Source organism: Penicillium soppii (assembly GCF_028829465.1).
Source record: "Penicillium soppii strain IBT 18220 chromosome Unknown utg000004l, whole genome shotgun sequence".
NCBI lineage: Eukaryota > Fungi > Ascomycota > Eurotiomycetes > Eurotiales > Aspergillaceae > Penicillium > Penicillium soppii.
This window is the reverse complement of record NW_026643234.1, coordinates 2,783,211-2,798,495: the sequence shown is the minus strand read 5'-3', so window position 1 is coordinate 2,798,495 and position 15,285 is coordinate 2,783,211. Positions and strand designations below refer to the sequence as shown.

The following is a 15,285-nucleotide window of genomic DNA, read 5'->3' as shown; positions in this document are numbered from 1 at the left end:
CTCAATTTCAAACCTATTGGAAGCAATATTGTCAATCTTTTTTCGCTTATCTATCCCTGTGTTCTACAGTATTGGAATCCCTACGTTGCTTTACAAAATCCATGGATCTAGTTTGGCTACCCGGGATAAAAATTATAATCCACAATCGCACACTGCCCTACATAGCTCATTTGTGTTATAATAATTCGAAAGGCCCAATCAAGTACTATCATACATACATATGGCTATAGAGGTTGTCTATATATGTACATATAAGCATAAATGGAAACCATGGGTGAGTTTGCGCCAAGACCCCGCATTCAGCGTGCTCATGTGCCTTTTCCCCGCTATAAGTCGCCTTCATCTCAACCTCACTTCAAGGATACCCCTTGACGATACCTAAATCAATATGGGTGACTACGGCTCTGGTGTTCCATCTTTACACCCTGTCCCGGTCGGCAATAACCCTCCGCAATCCTCGACATCCCCCAATGAGATATCCGTCCTGATAACAGGCTTTGGGGTAAGTGATGATCTGCATACTTGTCTTTTACATAAACTAATATAGAGCTTCTAAATAGCCCTTCAAAACTAATCTCGTAAATGCTTCATATCTGATCGCCTCCTCCCTTCCGTCGTCTTTTACCTTCCCGTCAGATAAAGTGGGTTCGCGTCGAGTCTCACTTCATGTACACCCCACCCCGATCCCAGTGGCATATGCCACTGTGCGAGAATCCCTGCCTTTGATTATGGAGGAGTTTGCAGCCTCAAATGGTGGGCGAAGACCCGATCTCATCATTCATATTGGGATCGCGTCTCCACGACAGTACTACTCCGTCGAAACACTAGCTCACCGTGACGACTATATCATTACAGACGTCGAAGGTCGCACCGGCTATGAATATGGGGAGAAGCTATGGAGGCAGTTGGGTTTGCCTCCAATCCTCATTCCTGGTCGTGCCACAGAGAACCCGTCCTCTCCCTCGTGCTACCAACCCGAAGAGCAGTTCCTAGATACGTGGCGCTCTTTTGCTCCCAAGTCGGATCTCCGGATCTCCAAGGATGCAGGCCATTACTTGTGCGACTTCATTTTCTACACCAGCTTGTCACTGGCTTTGCAACATGGTCATGATCGAAATGTCCTTTTCCTTCATGTTCCCGGGGGTTCTGAGGATGCTGATATTGAAGAAGGGCGGGTGGTTGCACTTGCCCTGATCAAGTCAATGGTCGCGTGCTGGATTGATAAGAAACATGCCTAGTCAGATTGAAACCTGCTATGATCTTTGATTTTGATTCGTTCTCTTTCTTTTGAGTTCGTTTCTCCGAGATTCTCATACCCGGTTCACTTGAACAGTTGCTTCTCTTGGATTTACTGCGATTACTTCATTTACGTAACTTTTTGCTGCATACAATGCGCGCAGGTGTTTCTTTACAATGGCATTTCCAGATCAATTTGATCCACGTCTCGAGTTATTAATCCAAGCAACTGCCATATATAAAATGTATAGCATGGTGTTTTATAGAGCCAAGAGAAGCATATAAATGCCCAAATATTAAACAACAAGGGCTACTTGGCTATCCATGCTAGTAACTATGTACATATGCAGACATAATTATATAAGTAGTCGGCCCACATGCGGAAACAGCCGGCAAAAACATATCACATCAACCGGATAACCCTAAGACACCCAACTATCCAACACCGAACATCATCCCAATATGCAGTCACACACAACAATAATCCTGGTCTTCTTAATCCCAATATCCCTAATTATCTTACTCCCCTACCTCAAACTCAACCGCAAATTCCCCATCAAACTGCCATGGCCCCGCAAATCAAGCGAGATCATCTCACTACGCATGTATCCCATAAAATCATGCCGAGGCCTAGAAGTTACTCAAACAATCCTGAAAAGCCACGGTCTTGACCTCGACCGCCGCTGGATGCTAATCGACGCATCAACAAACACATTCTTGACAATCCGCCAAATCCCAAATATGACACTCATCACCACAGCGCTGAGTTCAGACGGCGAGGAACTGATCGTAAATGTGCCAAAGATCACCGAGACCAAATCCGACAAATCCCAAAATCATGAAGAGGAGAATGAATTTCACACAATCTGCATCCCATCCCATCCCACCCCCAAGTGGCTCGAGGAAAATACATCCATCAGCCCCGTTCGCATATGGGATACCGATACAGACGGGTACATGTATAGCGAGTCCATCAATGCGCCTTTCTCTTCATTCCTAGGTCGAAATGTTGCGCTCGTATATAAAGGTCCCACGCCACGCGTACTCAAAGGCAACGGTGATCCCAGACTTCTAGGCCGTGTCCAGACGACCGGGTTTCCGGATGTTCATCCCGTTCTTATTGCATCTGAAGATTCGTTGCGTGAGCTAAATACGCGTCTGGGAAGGGCCGGCGTTGGTCCTATTACCGTTGAACGGTTCCGGCCGAATATCGTTGTTCGGGGCGGGCCGGCTTGGAGTGAGGATTCTTGGAAGGTGGTTCGTATTACTGCGGATCGGTCTAGATCCAATCCTGGGGATGGGGATTGGGAGAGAAGTAAGCTTGATTTGGATGTTGTGGCTCGTTGCGCGCGCTGCCAGGTGCCGAATGTTGATCCGGGAACGGCGGTTAAGCATAAGAAGCAACCTTGGGATATGTTGGTGTCTTATCGGAGGGTTGATGAAGGGACTAGATTCAAGCCTTGTTTTGGGATGTTGAGTGCGCCGAGGGATGAGGGGGTTATTAGGGTCGGGATGAGGATGGAGGTTTTGGAGGAGACGAATGAGCATCGTTATTTGACTGGGTTTTAAAATGATGACTCAATGTTGACTCTCTGTATACTATTGGCAACCCTGCAGATATATTCAAACATAGAACGACAATACAAGATATACACCTCAGGGATCAAGCCTGATAAAAATCAAAACCTAACCCAAACTTTTTGAACAAACATGATATTGACATAAAAAAAAGACTGGTGTATCATCCTCATCTGTACACAAAAGCAGGTGACCTCACTTCAACTGCTTACTAGCGGAAACACACCAATTGTTCCACTCGGAGAAGAAAGACGGCTGCACATGACACTTGGTACTCATGAGCTGATCCTTGCGAGTGGCAGCGTAAACATCCACCACACCAGCAATGGCATCCTTATCATGAGCAACAAGAACCTTAGTGACAAGCAAACTGGCCTGACTACAAGCATTTGCATGTCCCATGGGTCCACTGTGACTTGCTTCCTTATGAACGGACTTCAACAGCTCCCAGAGCGCCTCAGCCTGTGCTTCGTCCTCAATCTTAGGCAGCGCATTGCCCTTGCATACCTTGGTGTATTCGCGGAGAACGTTGTTTGCCTTGGTGGCGACTTGCTTCACGCTTGAGCGGCGCGATAGACGAAGGAGAGGGAGAAGGAGGTCCAGTGCCAGGAGGCGGGAATGGCTCTTCTTCACAAAGATCTCTAGGAGGTCTAGGACGCGGTTCTTGAAGTTGACCATGTTCTCGCGAGCGTCTTTCTTGTCTTTGCGCTGGGAGGATTGTTGTTGGCGGGCGCGGAATACTTGGACAAGTTTGTCGTCGAGTTCGTCCATCTCGTCGTCGTTCATATCAGCGTCTGAGTCTTCGCCTTCGCCTTCTGCGCCGTGCTGGCCAAGAGCCTCAGCTAGCTTAGCTTCAAAAGCGGCAACTTCTTGTGCATTTTCTTCATCTTCTTCTACCTCTTCTTCGTCCGAGTCCGAGTCAGACTGGTCCTCGCCTGCTTCAACGACCTCGACATCGCTATCAAGCTCATCCTCATCGACATCCATCATCTCCGTGTCGGAGCCTTCTTCTTCCTCGCCTTCATCATCTTGGTCCTCGAACATCTCTTGTTGTCCAGCGAGACTCTCCTTCGCTTCCAGGATCTAGATTTTATTAAAAAAAGGTTATCCCATAATTTAGGGGCTTACATACCGAGATCAAAGATTCCAATCCATTCTCGGTGATCTGGCTAGCAAATGCACCAAATACTTGCTCGCTCATGCGACGGAACAACTGGGATTGCTTGGATGCGAAACTGAGCAGGATTTCAACCAGCGCATCTGAAGCATCGCCGGCATCTTCCTTCTTGGTTTCCTTGTCGCCCAGGAACTTGGTGGTGCAGAACTCAAGCTCATCGAGCATGGAGACTGCGTCGGCATCTCCATTGTATACCTGCATGAGAGTCATGGAGTAAAGCAGCTTGAACGCGGCCATGCCCTTTTCCTTCTTTTCCTGTAAGGTAATTAGCAAATGGACTCAAAGACTTAGCGAAGGGAATATTCCTACCTTTCCGGACAGCTTCTTGAGAGATTTGAAGGCGGCCTTGACAGAATCTTGCAGCTTCTCATCGATGTCGATGATGAACTTGCCGAACTCGCCAGACTTGGCTGCATCGCGGATCTGCTTCACCACCACGTATGGTAGCGTAGTGGCGAATTTCTGGTTAGAGATGAGGCTGTTCAAGCAAGAGTTGATACGATTGCGCAGCATCTCTTGTGTTGCCGATGAGAGGGCAGGCTCGGGGACAGTGGATCCCTTGCCAGTATCCATGAAGTACGCGAAGCGCACAAAGATAGACAGAATCTGCTCGAGGCTGGCCTGAAGATCATCAGCATCGCCTTCGGTGGCAGAGGCCTTTGAGCGAACAATCGAAAGAAGAAGACCAGCAACGAACTGGCGGTTAGACGCAGCAGTCTTCTCATCGGTGGCTCCAGGGGTCTGTATGAGCTTCTCAAAGAAAGGAACAATCTCCTCCAAAGCCTCGTGGTTGGCCTCGGCAACGATCTTCTCGACTGTCTTGGTCTTAGTGGCCTGGTCGAAGTTGAGCGTGCCGCTGGTTCCCATCAAGCCACGGATAGCCACTGCTGCAAATTCAGGTTCCCTGGACACACGAGCCTGGATTGCCTTAGCCGCTTTAACGGCCATGCGGTGGAGGTACCGGTCCTCCACAGCCAGTTGGTTCGTCAAGCAGCGCATGAGGTTCTTAGTAAAGGTGTGAGAGGCCTGCTGGGCTGTGCCATCGTTAATAAATCTTGAGAAAAGCAGGAAACCCCAGTATTTGCGCTCGTCAGACGATGCAGCGGCGAAAAGTCCATCTGTCAAGGGGTCGTTAGTTCAATGTTGCCGTATGCCATCACATTGCAGATACTCACTGTCGACAACCTCCGTCCAGAAATCAGCAAAGCTCAAGCGAGACTTCTTCGACTTCTCCTTCGTCTCAACGCTAGTTCTCGACAAAACAGCATCCCAGGCAAAGTGAAGCTTGGAGTTCCAGACACCAGAAGACTTCGCAGTATTCGCCTTTTTCTCACTCTCACTTGCGCCAGCGCCCGACTCCTTCATGATCTTCGACAGACCGCTGCGCTCCTTCGTATCGAGCGGATCATCGTGCTTCCAGACCTTGCTCGGGAAGGTAGCGTTGGGGAACATGTCCTTGGCCGCCAACCAAACAGCAATACCCTCGGGCGACCGGGCGAGATCGTGCGAACAAAGACGTTCCAGCGCAGCCTCAATGTACTTGTTGTCCATCTGGCGGGTGGCCAGGTCGTAGACGCACTGGTAGACGATCCATCCGCACTCTTCGCGGATCCATGGCTTTTGCTGTGCAAGGTTGAAAATGAGATCGACGACTTGGGTCCAGTGCTCGAAGGGTGTGGTGGACTGGAAAAGAACGCCGGATTTGATGATCGCTTCGGCGCCGAATAAGCGACCGAATAGATGATCGCGTTGTTCCTGCAGAAAGAATCTCCGTTAGCGCATGCGACATCTCGGAGAACCAGAACCACTAACCTGTCCGGATTCACTGCCATTGGAGTTAGACTGTGCCTCCCAAAGTTGCAGGGAGTCGGCGAATCCAAAGCGTGATGTCTCCCTTGGTGATGTGAAGACTTGAGTCAGAATTTCGGTCAGGGCAATTGAGAAACCGATGCGGGCAGCTTTGCGGCTACTGCAGAGACCGCGGAAGAGCCTCGACAGAACCTTCTTGATCTGTTCATCAACGGGATTTTGATCTGGAGTGAATTGCGAAACGAGCCCCTGGGCAGCTTTGAGTCGGATCTCATCTTTTTCGCTAGCGAGGTCTTCGTACAGCTCCACCAGCTTCACGTCAACATTGTGAGGCTCACGACGGCGCTTTGAACCGAAACCCATCGCGGAGGGTTTGTGTGGGTATAGTTGTGAGGTGAGATTAACGATTGAATTGTCCGATCTCCTTGACAATGAAGATCTGCGGACTAAAGGCACGTTCAAAACTCCTTGCGGCCGTTGAAGTTGCTCAGAAAAATCTATGCTTTAGCCTTGTTCGGACTAGTGGGAACTGATAAGCTGATAAGGACTTGGATACCATGAGCCTCGGATTTATGACTGAAATATAGTAGACAATTGGCTATCATTGATATTTGTTAAGCTGGGTATTTTGAATAAATAACATGCTCGAATGCCTTCGCCTTAGTCCTGTATAGAAAAGTGAGGATGGTACGTAATTGAAGCAATTGGAGAAAATTATACGTAGTAAAAGGATATGCAATGTATGGAAATATATCGTCAACAGAAACTTCAACAGCCCGAACAATATACGTCCACGGGTTGTATGTCTACTTATAGCCCGAGAAAAGAAAAAAATGACCAACTCAAACCTGAGCTAATTGCGCCCTTAGTAGATTGCGAGTCCAACCAAAATGAAAAAAAAAGCAATGAGGTCACAGCCTCGAAGCATCCAAAGTGACCCCTGGAAGGCGCAGGACGCAGCATCCCAAAAACCTAAGGCGATCGGACACGCAAGCACATACCATTTCAATAAGTTCCAGACATGTATTTGAAGCTGTCCAAAAGAACGGAGGCAAAAAGATCTCCGGAGTGAAGTAATTCAGGGGTAATGACGAATCGCAAAAACGAGACCGTCTTCCAGGATCCAGACGCTGAACTATTGTCTGTTGTCAAGTGCAACCGGGCAATGTCCATGTTATATTAGCCAAAGGTCAGAGTGCCTCCGAAGGTTCCGCAAGTTGCCCCAATGCAGAGTCGATGTGTATACCTCTACGGAGTACAATATAACAAACTATAGCATCATGTACAGTATATAATATGTACGTTGTAGATAGATAGAGGTGTCAGTGTCAACGTGCATCGAACTAGAGATTCAGGAACGAGAATTAGAGATTCATATATACTTTTTCAATCAAAATTACCTCTGTGTCAGAACTGATGTGTTGGAAAAATGATCATCGGTGGAGATCTGCATGATTTTAAGTAGTTTTTGGAGCTTAATGGTTATCGTCGTGCCGGTTACATGTGGGAACGGATTTCGTGCGAATAACACGGGTTCTGATGTAGGCGGATGGGGTCTCGGAGTGATAATATATGGAGTCTGGCGTGAGGTGGAGCTGGGAGGCCCGGCAACGGTTGTGATAGATAGAATCAGACGGCGTTTCGGATGAGGTGTTCAGGGGTTGCCTGCAGCTGTCATCTCACATTTGGGACGGTTTAGAATGTGGATTTGAATTGGATGGTACGAATGGTATGGAGTACATGGATAAGATATCAAACAATCGAATATTAACGTAGCTATGATGCTTCATATTGCTATAGGGGGCAATACGGAGTAGTCCGTGGTTAGTGGTGTTTAGTCGGGTACAAAGTACGGGGCGCTAAGCCGAAGGCTACGGGAACGGTTTGGGAATAGTTAAGGGCAATTACGATTGAACAATCTTGAAGATAAAAAAAGTAAAAATAGGGTTCATGGTCTGATCTAGGCAAAGTCTACTCTGTATACGGAGTATTTGTAGACATTAATCTAAATAGTCCAGCGTCTAAATCATTATGCTGGATGTATCACGTTGGGCGGATAAAATTGACAGGGAACATGGGCCAAGATCGGAGGTGTGCGATATGGGAAGTCACCAGCTCCCCAAAGGGGAATAGAGTATCACTAAGAATGGATAGCATCACGGCTCAGAGAGCTAGTTCAAGAGGCTGACAGGCACGTAGCCGATGAGGCGCGCATAGATGACCGGGGCATTCAATAGCGGCGCAGATCGGGGAGGCCGGAGGAATTCAGGAAATGAGTATTGTACAATGTACAATATCGTATTGGGGGTATTGAGAGAAGAATACAATACCTAGTATCCAGAATACAAGATGCAAAATGTTGGTTTTTCTAGAAACAGTCTTGATGTCATCTGGGTCACATATCACGGGACAACGCATGAGTTTCGTGAAATTTTCCAGGCTTTTGTTGCTCTTCTTTGTTTACCTTTGTTTTGAAACACGCGAACACACACGCGAACAAGGCTGACGATCCAACAGTGTGACATCATTGGATGAAAAGAAGGTAAAAAAAACCTGAAGAGGGGAAAAGGTCTAGATGCCTTAGATGTCTAAATGCAGGGCTGTGTGATGAACCCCGCAGACAACTCGGTTGGAGACCGGATTTGACTGGTTAGGAATTGAGGCATCACATCAGAACCCCCACCTAACATGCAGAAAAGTGAGCTCAATGCGACCAACTGCTGACAACTCCAATCATGTACCTTCTGGAAATCAAATCCTCGGTGACGGCCACGTTCTGCTGGTGACCTGCTGCATAATTAGTGGCTCACGGGCGACTATATCCATGGAGGGAACATTGTAAACATCAAAATAACGCGTCCTGCGTCAGAAAATTGGTCTCCAATATTATAAACGTCATCGAGAACAGGTTTGGTGTTAGACTAATCCATACGGAGTACTCCGTACTGCACGGAGCAACAAATTAGATTGATGATCCCATGACGTAACCCAGATTGGTTCCTCCAAAAGGAAGATGGTCTTCGAACCGATTGCACACCGCATCGTTGGCCTGGGGCAGCAGTCACGAGAGGTGCATATACCTCGTAGTCGCATAGCCAATTGCAAGGACCAGGGCTGATGCACCTCGAATTCACGAATGTATCGGATAGTCTGGAATGACCGAAGCGCCAAGTTCCGGCGTTTCACACCAGGCCTAGAATAGCACCGTGGGGTGCAGTAGTCGGACCGAGAGGTCCACTTGAGCTGACCACTAGCCGGCTCCGGTGACTAGTTATTCATATCAGAACCCAGAGCACCGAGTTGAGTGGCGAATTGAAGGTTCATGAGCGGGTTGTGTGTAAATAAACATCGCGTCGAATGTGCTGATCGGAGTGGATGCAACTGATTCTAACCCCGAATATGATCTGAGGCTAAAAAACACAACAGTTTAGGCGAACTTCTTCTTCCTAGGACAATCATTGTCGCGTTAATTCAATCAACAAAATCGCCAACTTGGAAACATTCATTGTTGTTGATCGCAGCGAAGTCCGATAAGTGACGTCGGCGCCTCGGTATTGCGTTTTGGATATCACTCATCGTGCGATTGCCCTTCCAATTGTCGGGTGATTCCAAGTCAAGGTTTTGAAAGGTTGACCCGGACGACAAAGTCAGGAACGACGAAGGTTTCAATAGACAAACCCTGGGGAAGCAATTAAAACAATCCAAGGGGGAAAGGGATGCGCGACATTGACGGTCCTCCTCGCGGACCCTTGATTAGCGAGAATGCGGGTGCAAGTAAGGGAAGCACGGGTATGTATGGGGAGAGCAATATAGGATTCACAGAGTGCGATAACTAATCATTCCTTACTCAATACTACGTGCCAGGATTGCGAGATGAAGCAATTTGACCATATCAACTATAGTATGTAGTTACTGGGGTAGATACCATGTCGTAGACGGAGGATTCTTAAGCTTCGACCAACTCTGATCCAGGTCACCGATCAGACCTAACGGGGTAATGGAGTGACAAAACTTGTCGGAGATGACGAGATCGTATGTAGTATAATATCGTAGATTTCTCCGTCTCGGCCAATCACCACCTCGGTAAACTGTCCCCAGTCGAAGATGAATGTGATCACAGGCCCTCTTTTCTTCTCTTATCGGGAGGCTCTAGTGAATTTAGCGGCCTTCGCTAGGAAGAGATCATCGCATCGAGTTACACTCTCCCATGCCCCATCGCGCTTCCACTCATACCTGGGGTAATTAGTTCGTGGGTGACGTGGGAGTAAATCACTGACGAGCCAAAGCAATAAAAGAAGGGCCTTACAATGTTCAATCGCAGCAACCCTTACTTGAAGATCGCAATCACTTGCAGCTTGCATCAAACCCTCTTAAACTGTAAAGCTCTAAATTTTTCCGAAGTGGAACAAGAAGTGGAGATAATTCTTAGACTCCGATCTGACTCCGTTAGTTTTTTTTTCAGCTCACACTGGTTCTGACGGGAGACACGGGATTTTTAGGTATTGATTGAAACCACAAGGAAAGGAAATAAAATTCCCCATTGGTACTCTGTGGATACGAAATGGATACTTCATTACAGTAGAACCGTGGAAGAGAGATGAAATAATTGTACACAAAATAGCCCTGGAGTACTCCGTACAGATAGATAGGACCCGGCTGAAAAAATTTTGAGACTCTAGAGAGAAATTACATATATAGTTCTTAGACATCCCTATATTGTACTCTCCCTATAGAGAGTAGGGGAGGTTGTGCACCACATGGGCGTCAAGTCAGGATTTCCTCCACAGTTGAAAAAGAGCGATAAATTAATACACGCATTATCCCAGAAAAGAAAAGAAAAGCAGTAAATTCGGTAATGTGCTGTGTGATAGGCGCTGGGTTGCTGCGGCAAGGGAGCCCCGGCAACCAGCAACTGGGGCTAAATAACTGCCCCTAGGGATTATCTTTTACTCTCTACACTCCATTGCATGTCTGTAGATCATAGGTTCTTCCAAAAAAAAGAAAATCAAAAAAGATTATGTACTATATATTATTTCACGCTAATTTAATTATAATTATAATAATTAAAATAAAAGAATACTTTCCTAAAGTAGCAGGCCCACTGTATGTGTAATTGGAATACACAGCGTAGAATTCCCTTTATACTAGGAAACTCCTAGCTGTTTTAGAGATGCAAATCTTAGGTACGGTATGGCTGATTCTCTCCTACTATCTGAAATTCCTATTAAACGTATTTTATTACATCAGGTCGTACTGAGCGTTGCCCATTGCAACAAGACCATCCCTTCAGCTTCAGTTCTTTCTTCAAACCGCTTTGTTCCTGCTTCTTTTTTTTTAACTACTCTCTTCTTTCTTATTCATATCTCCTCGACATTCCTCAGCTTGACAGTTGAATCAATTCAACCTTGTTCATATGTTTGGTGCTTCCGATCCATTTAGACCTTATTCACGGACTTTCCCCTCAGTCCTGCAGCACCCACGAGCTACCTCTGACCCCTCCAATCACCTCCGACATATTCATCAAAATACCCCGAAATCCTGCCATGGCCCTCTAACTTTCTACTGCAATCACAATTCAGCTCTTACTGTGGAGGATCTGAGTTAGGAAGTGCTTTTTCTCTTTTTTCTCTTGTTCCGGGTGGACTGGTTGTCACGGCGATCGTGGGGACCCATAACGTTGAAATTGCAAACGTGGAGACCGAGACCTTTGCGACTTCAATTTTTTTTTTCTCTCTGCCTTCCTTTCTCTTGGACACTCCGTGTAGCACCTAGTGCTGGGTAGACCTCCTCGGGTTAGGGTCTGGTTATACCCTGAACTGTACAACGTTCGTCAGTCCAGTTGCAATTCGTCATGGAGCACTCTTCACCTCTAGCTGCCATGCAGCCTCCGTCAGTCATGTTTGGTCATTGTTTCCGCTCAGAAGCACCGTCATATTCTTTGGGTGCGATGTCTGGTTTTGGTGGAAATCCGTTCAACTTCAAAGACCTGTCTATGAAGAAGTCGAACTCGGACTACTTCAACATGAAGCCTATTCGGGGATCGTCACCTACTGCCAGTTTGGCTGCAGACCTTTCACAGAACTTCCACATTGATCAGAGGTATGTGTGGCTTTGGGACTTTGTTTAGCTTCATTCGTTTCATCTCAAGGAAACAAAGACAGGTACTAACCCTATATTTAGTCCCCAATTAGCCACCCCAAGACGGTCTTTGTTCACGTCCAGTATGCTCGGCCACGCCAATCGACATGGTACAGTATATTGATCCTACATGGTGAAGCCGTGACTAATTTGTTATATATAGATGATGTTATGACCACCCCTCCTTTGCCATCGTCTTCACCAGCTCCCGCCATGGATGTTATGGAACTGTCACCTCTCCCACACAAGAAGCCGACATTTGTCGTTACAACTGAGATCGAACTTCAGTCACCTACACCTGAGTGCAGTCCAATGGAATCTCCCCTCGGTTCCCCGCTCCCAAGTCCGCTTCAGGCGTCTCCAATGGAGTCACCTCTTTGCCAACCTGAGTAAGTGCATTATGTGCTAATGACATCCAGCCAGCCATTGATGAGATGAGACTAACCATTCTTCATAGGCGAAGACGCCCTACCTTTCTGCGCCCTAGTCTGGCCAGAAGCAAGGCCCAGTCGTTCCAACTTGGCATGACCCGGCCGGCACCAGAGAGCAAGGCACCGCCGTTCCGCTTCGGTACTGGAACCAAGACTTCCCTCAGCACTTCTACTTCGTTGGAAGATATGTTTGGTGACTCGCCTCCCCGTGAGCGTCCAATCTCCCGGAACAATTCTTCAGAGCGTCTGGCACCGCCTCGTCTGCGGCCGCCATTCCACGCGCGTAACAGCGGTTCGCCCGCACCCAGTTCGATCCGCAAGCCCTCTCATCCCTTGATGCGTCCCCGCAAGCAATGTCGGAGATCATTGAGCATGTTTGAGCACCCAGCAGATGTTATTACCGATAGAGAGGCCAAGGTAGCGACAAATACACCCGTCCAGTCCATCAGTGACATTCAGAGTCCGCCCAGCATGAAGCTTCCTCACTTTATCCCCGAGGATCGTGCGGACTCATTACCTCGTATCGAAAAAAGCACTCTTCTGGAACTCATGAATGGCAAGTTCAACGACCAGTTCGACAACATCCTGATCATCGATTGTCGCTTCGAGTACGAATATGAAGGAGGCCACATTGATGGCGCAGTCAACTATAACGACAAGGATCGTCTCGCCAGTGAACTGTTCAGTGCTCCCCAGGCTCGCACCGCTATTGTCCTGCACTGTGAATATTCCGCTCACCGCGCTCCCATTATGGCCAAGTACCTTCGTCACCAAGATCGTGCGATCAATGTTGATACTTATCCCAACCTTACATATCCCGATATGTACATTCTTGATGGAGGATATAGCTCGTTCTTTTCCGAGCACCGATCCTTTTGTTTCCCCCAGAACTACGTCGAAATGAGTGACAAGGAGCACGAATTCGCCTGTGAGCGTGGCCTCGGAAAGGTCAAGCAACGCTCTAAGCTGAACCGTGCCCAGACTTTCGCTTTTGGTGAACACTCTCCTCAAATGGAGGATAGCCCCACTGGTCGTTGCCGTCTCGGTGACGATGAGCGGAGCCGCTTCTTGGATTCTCCATTCTCCGCAAGCTCATTCTCTGCCAGTCCGGTCCCTGTCCGGACTCCTGGCCGCAGAATGCTTTCTTACTAAAACAATCGCCAGTACTCACCCTGCTTTGCATCTTATGTTTTCTGTTTTTCGTTGGAGCGTGGTGTTTGGCTGATGCATCTAATGATGTTTTTTACGGCGGCTTTTTCCCCTTTTTCTTCAAGCCTGTTTCTTCCCCCCCCTTCGATTCCTCCAGCATTCGCCGGACCCTGGCCTGGGTCGGCATTGTTCGCGACAGCGCTGGAATTCCCGCCTCGCATTGACACTTCAACTCTTGATATCATCGGTATCGTCCTCTCCTTGGCGAACTTTCCACCTCGCCCAATTCTTTTTCCTTCTATGGTCGACATAAGTCACCCCATCTATGAATCGCCCACGATCTTCCAGGGCTACCAACGCTCATGACTCTTTTCTATCTGAGTGTCCCTTTCCTATGTCTGATTACGACCTCGCACCAACATGCGCACGAAGATATCGGCCGACAATGCCAGATTTTCATTTCCGTTTTCGATTCCACTACCGATACCTCGGGGCTCTACGAAATACCCCAACACCATCGAACATCATGCCCATACTTTGGCATCTCCTATTCATACGCACATTCCTTCCACTTAACGCCCTTTAATCCACTTGACCTTCTCTGTACAGTCTACAGACTTGTTTTATGGAATGCTCCATTCCCGCTGTCACCAAATTTGCGTCTCGATGCTCGCCAGTCGCTTCACTGGTTCACGCTTAATGAAGTCACAAAGAGCCTTTCAAATGTATTTGAATGCATGTTCTCTTCTTAATGTGACCCCCTTGGGTCTGTGCCATCGTCGGAGAGGATGATCTTTGATGTAATTCTCGCATCGAGACTGTGCAGCTGTACATATGAGATCTCTCCGCTTATGTCGGGTTTTCTCCCTGGTTGTTTTTCCTGAGATTTTAATGGGTTGGAATTGGGTAATTAGAGGAGACTCCAGTTTACAAATGTTTGATTTCCTTTGTGAGAATGAAAAAAATTACTTTCAATGAATATTCTCGTCGTAGTTTCTCGTATAGAGTATATCACACCAAAGCCCAGGGATGTAGGTAAAATGAGGGACTGAATGTCCACATCCAACTGGAGAGGGTTAGTAATTTCATGACAAGTCCAAGCAGACATGGAGAAAGACTCTTTGAATGTCATTGGAGGTCACTTTTGCACGACGCCCTACAGTCCCAAACAGGAAATACCTCCCATCTTCTCTTTTAACTCAATTCTCCTTTCTTTTCTCTCCCAGGGCTTTGCCGTGCGGGGAGATCCAATTTGTCTGTGAAGTACGACTCAAACCGGGGGAACAATTGTGCTTTGATCGTTGTGAAAACATTTCAAGGCAAACCTATCTTGTCTATCTAATGTTCCTGATGTTCCTGTATATGTCTGTATGTCTATATATATAGTTCCAGTCCCAATTTTCGAGTCTAATTTCAACCAGAATATGATGACTGAAATAAAATCTACTAATTTGAAGATATTGTACCTGCAGGGATCGACAAACGGTGGATGTATCATTAATGATGATGAGCGTTTCTCGTCTCCCGCAAGAATGTGATAGGCGGAGGCGGGGGGACTATGGGGTTGTTAACCCTTCTCCCTTTTGTGTTTCATCTTCTTTTCTTCTTTCGCTGCTTCTTTCTTTTTTCTTTGCTGCTTTATATTCCTCTCTCGATTTTGATAATCAGAGACTCGGTGAGATTCAAACCATTACACTCATTTCAACATTCATTTTAAGACTGCGCCTCTTGATCTGGATCAGACATACGGGAGATCTCACCTTGTCT

General features: G+C 47.2%; 4 protein-coding genes across 4 annotated transcripts; 3 read left to right on the top strand and 1 right to left on the bottom strand.

Annotated features, from left to right (window-relative positions):
* Nucleotides 1-388: 388 nt before the first annotated feature.
* On the top strand, nucleotides 389-1,238 carry N7529_004450 (putative pyroglutamyl peptidase type I; the record flags this gene model as incomplete). Its single annotated transcript, XM_057239977.1, has 2 exons — nucleotides 389-502; nucleotides 561-1,238. 2 exons carry the CDS (start codon nucleotides 389-391, stop codon nucleotides 1,236-1,238), a joined length of 792 nt encoding a protein of 263 aa, XP_057099272.1.
* Nucleotides 1,239-1,698: 460 nt separating this feature from the next.
* On the top strand, nucleotides 1,699-2,805 carry N7529_004449 (MOSC domain-containing protein; the record flags this gene model as incomplete). The annotated part of the gene is made up of 1 exon (XM_057239976.1): nucleotides 1,699-2,805. One exon carries the CDS (start codon nucleotides 1,699-1,701, stop codon nucleotides 2,803-2,805), a length of 1,107 nt encoding a protein of 368 aa, XP_057099271.1.
* Nucleotides 2,806-3,009: 204 nt separating this feature from the next.
* On the bottom strand, nucleotides 3,010-6,163 carry N7529_004448 (DNA-directed DNA polymerase POL5; the record flags this gene model as incomplete). Its single annotated transcript, XM_057239975.1, has 5 exons — nucleotides 3,010-3,897; nucleotides 3,947-4,246; nucleotides 4,301-5,109; nucleotides 5,167-5,746; nucleotides 5,804-6,163. The coding sequence occupies 5 exons, from the start codon at nucleotides 6,161-6,163 to the stop codon at nucleotides 3,010-3,012; spliced, it is 2,937 nt and encodes a 978-aa protein (XP_057099270.1).
* A 5,488-nt stretch (nucleotides 6,164-11,651) lies between these two features.
* Nucleotides 11,652-13,521, top strand: nimT (putative tyrosine protein phosphatase MIH1; the record flags this gene model as incomplete). Its single annotated transcript, XM_057239974.1, has 4 exons — nucleotides 11,652-11,899; nucleotides 11,981-12,021; nucleotides 12,102-12,327; nucleotides 12,396-13,521. 4 exons carry the CDS (start codon nucleotides 11,652-11,654, stop codon nucleotides 13,519-13,521), a joined length of 1,641 nt encoding a protein of 546 aa, XP_057099269.1.
* Nucleotides 13,522-15,285: the final 1,764 nt, after the last annotated feature.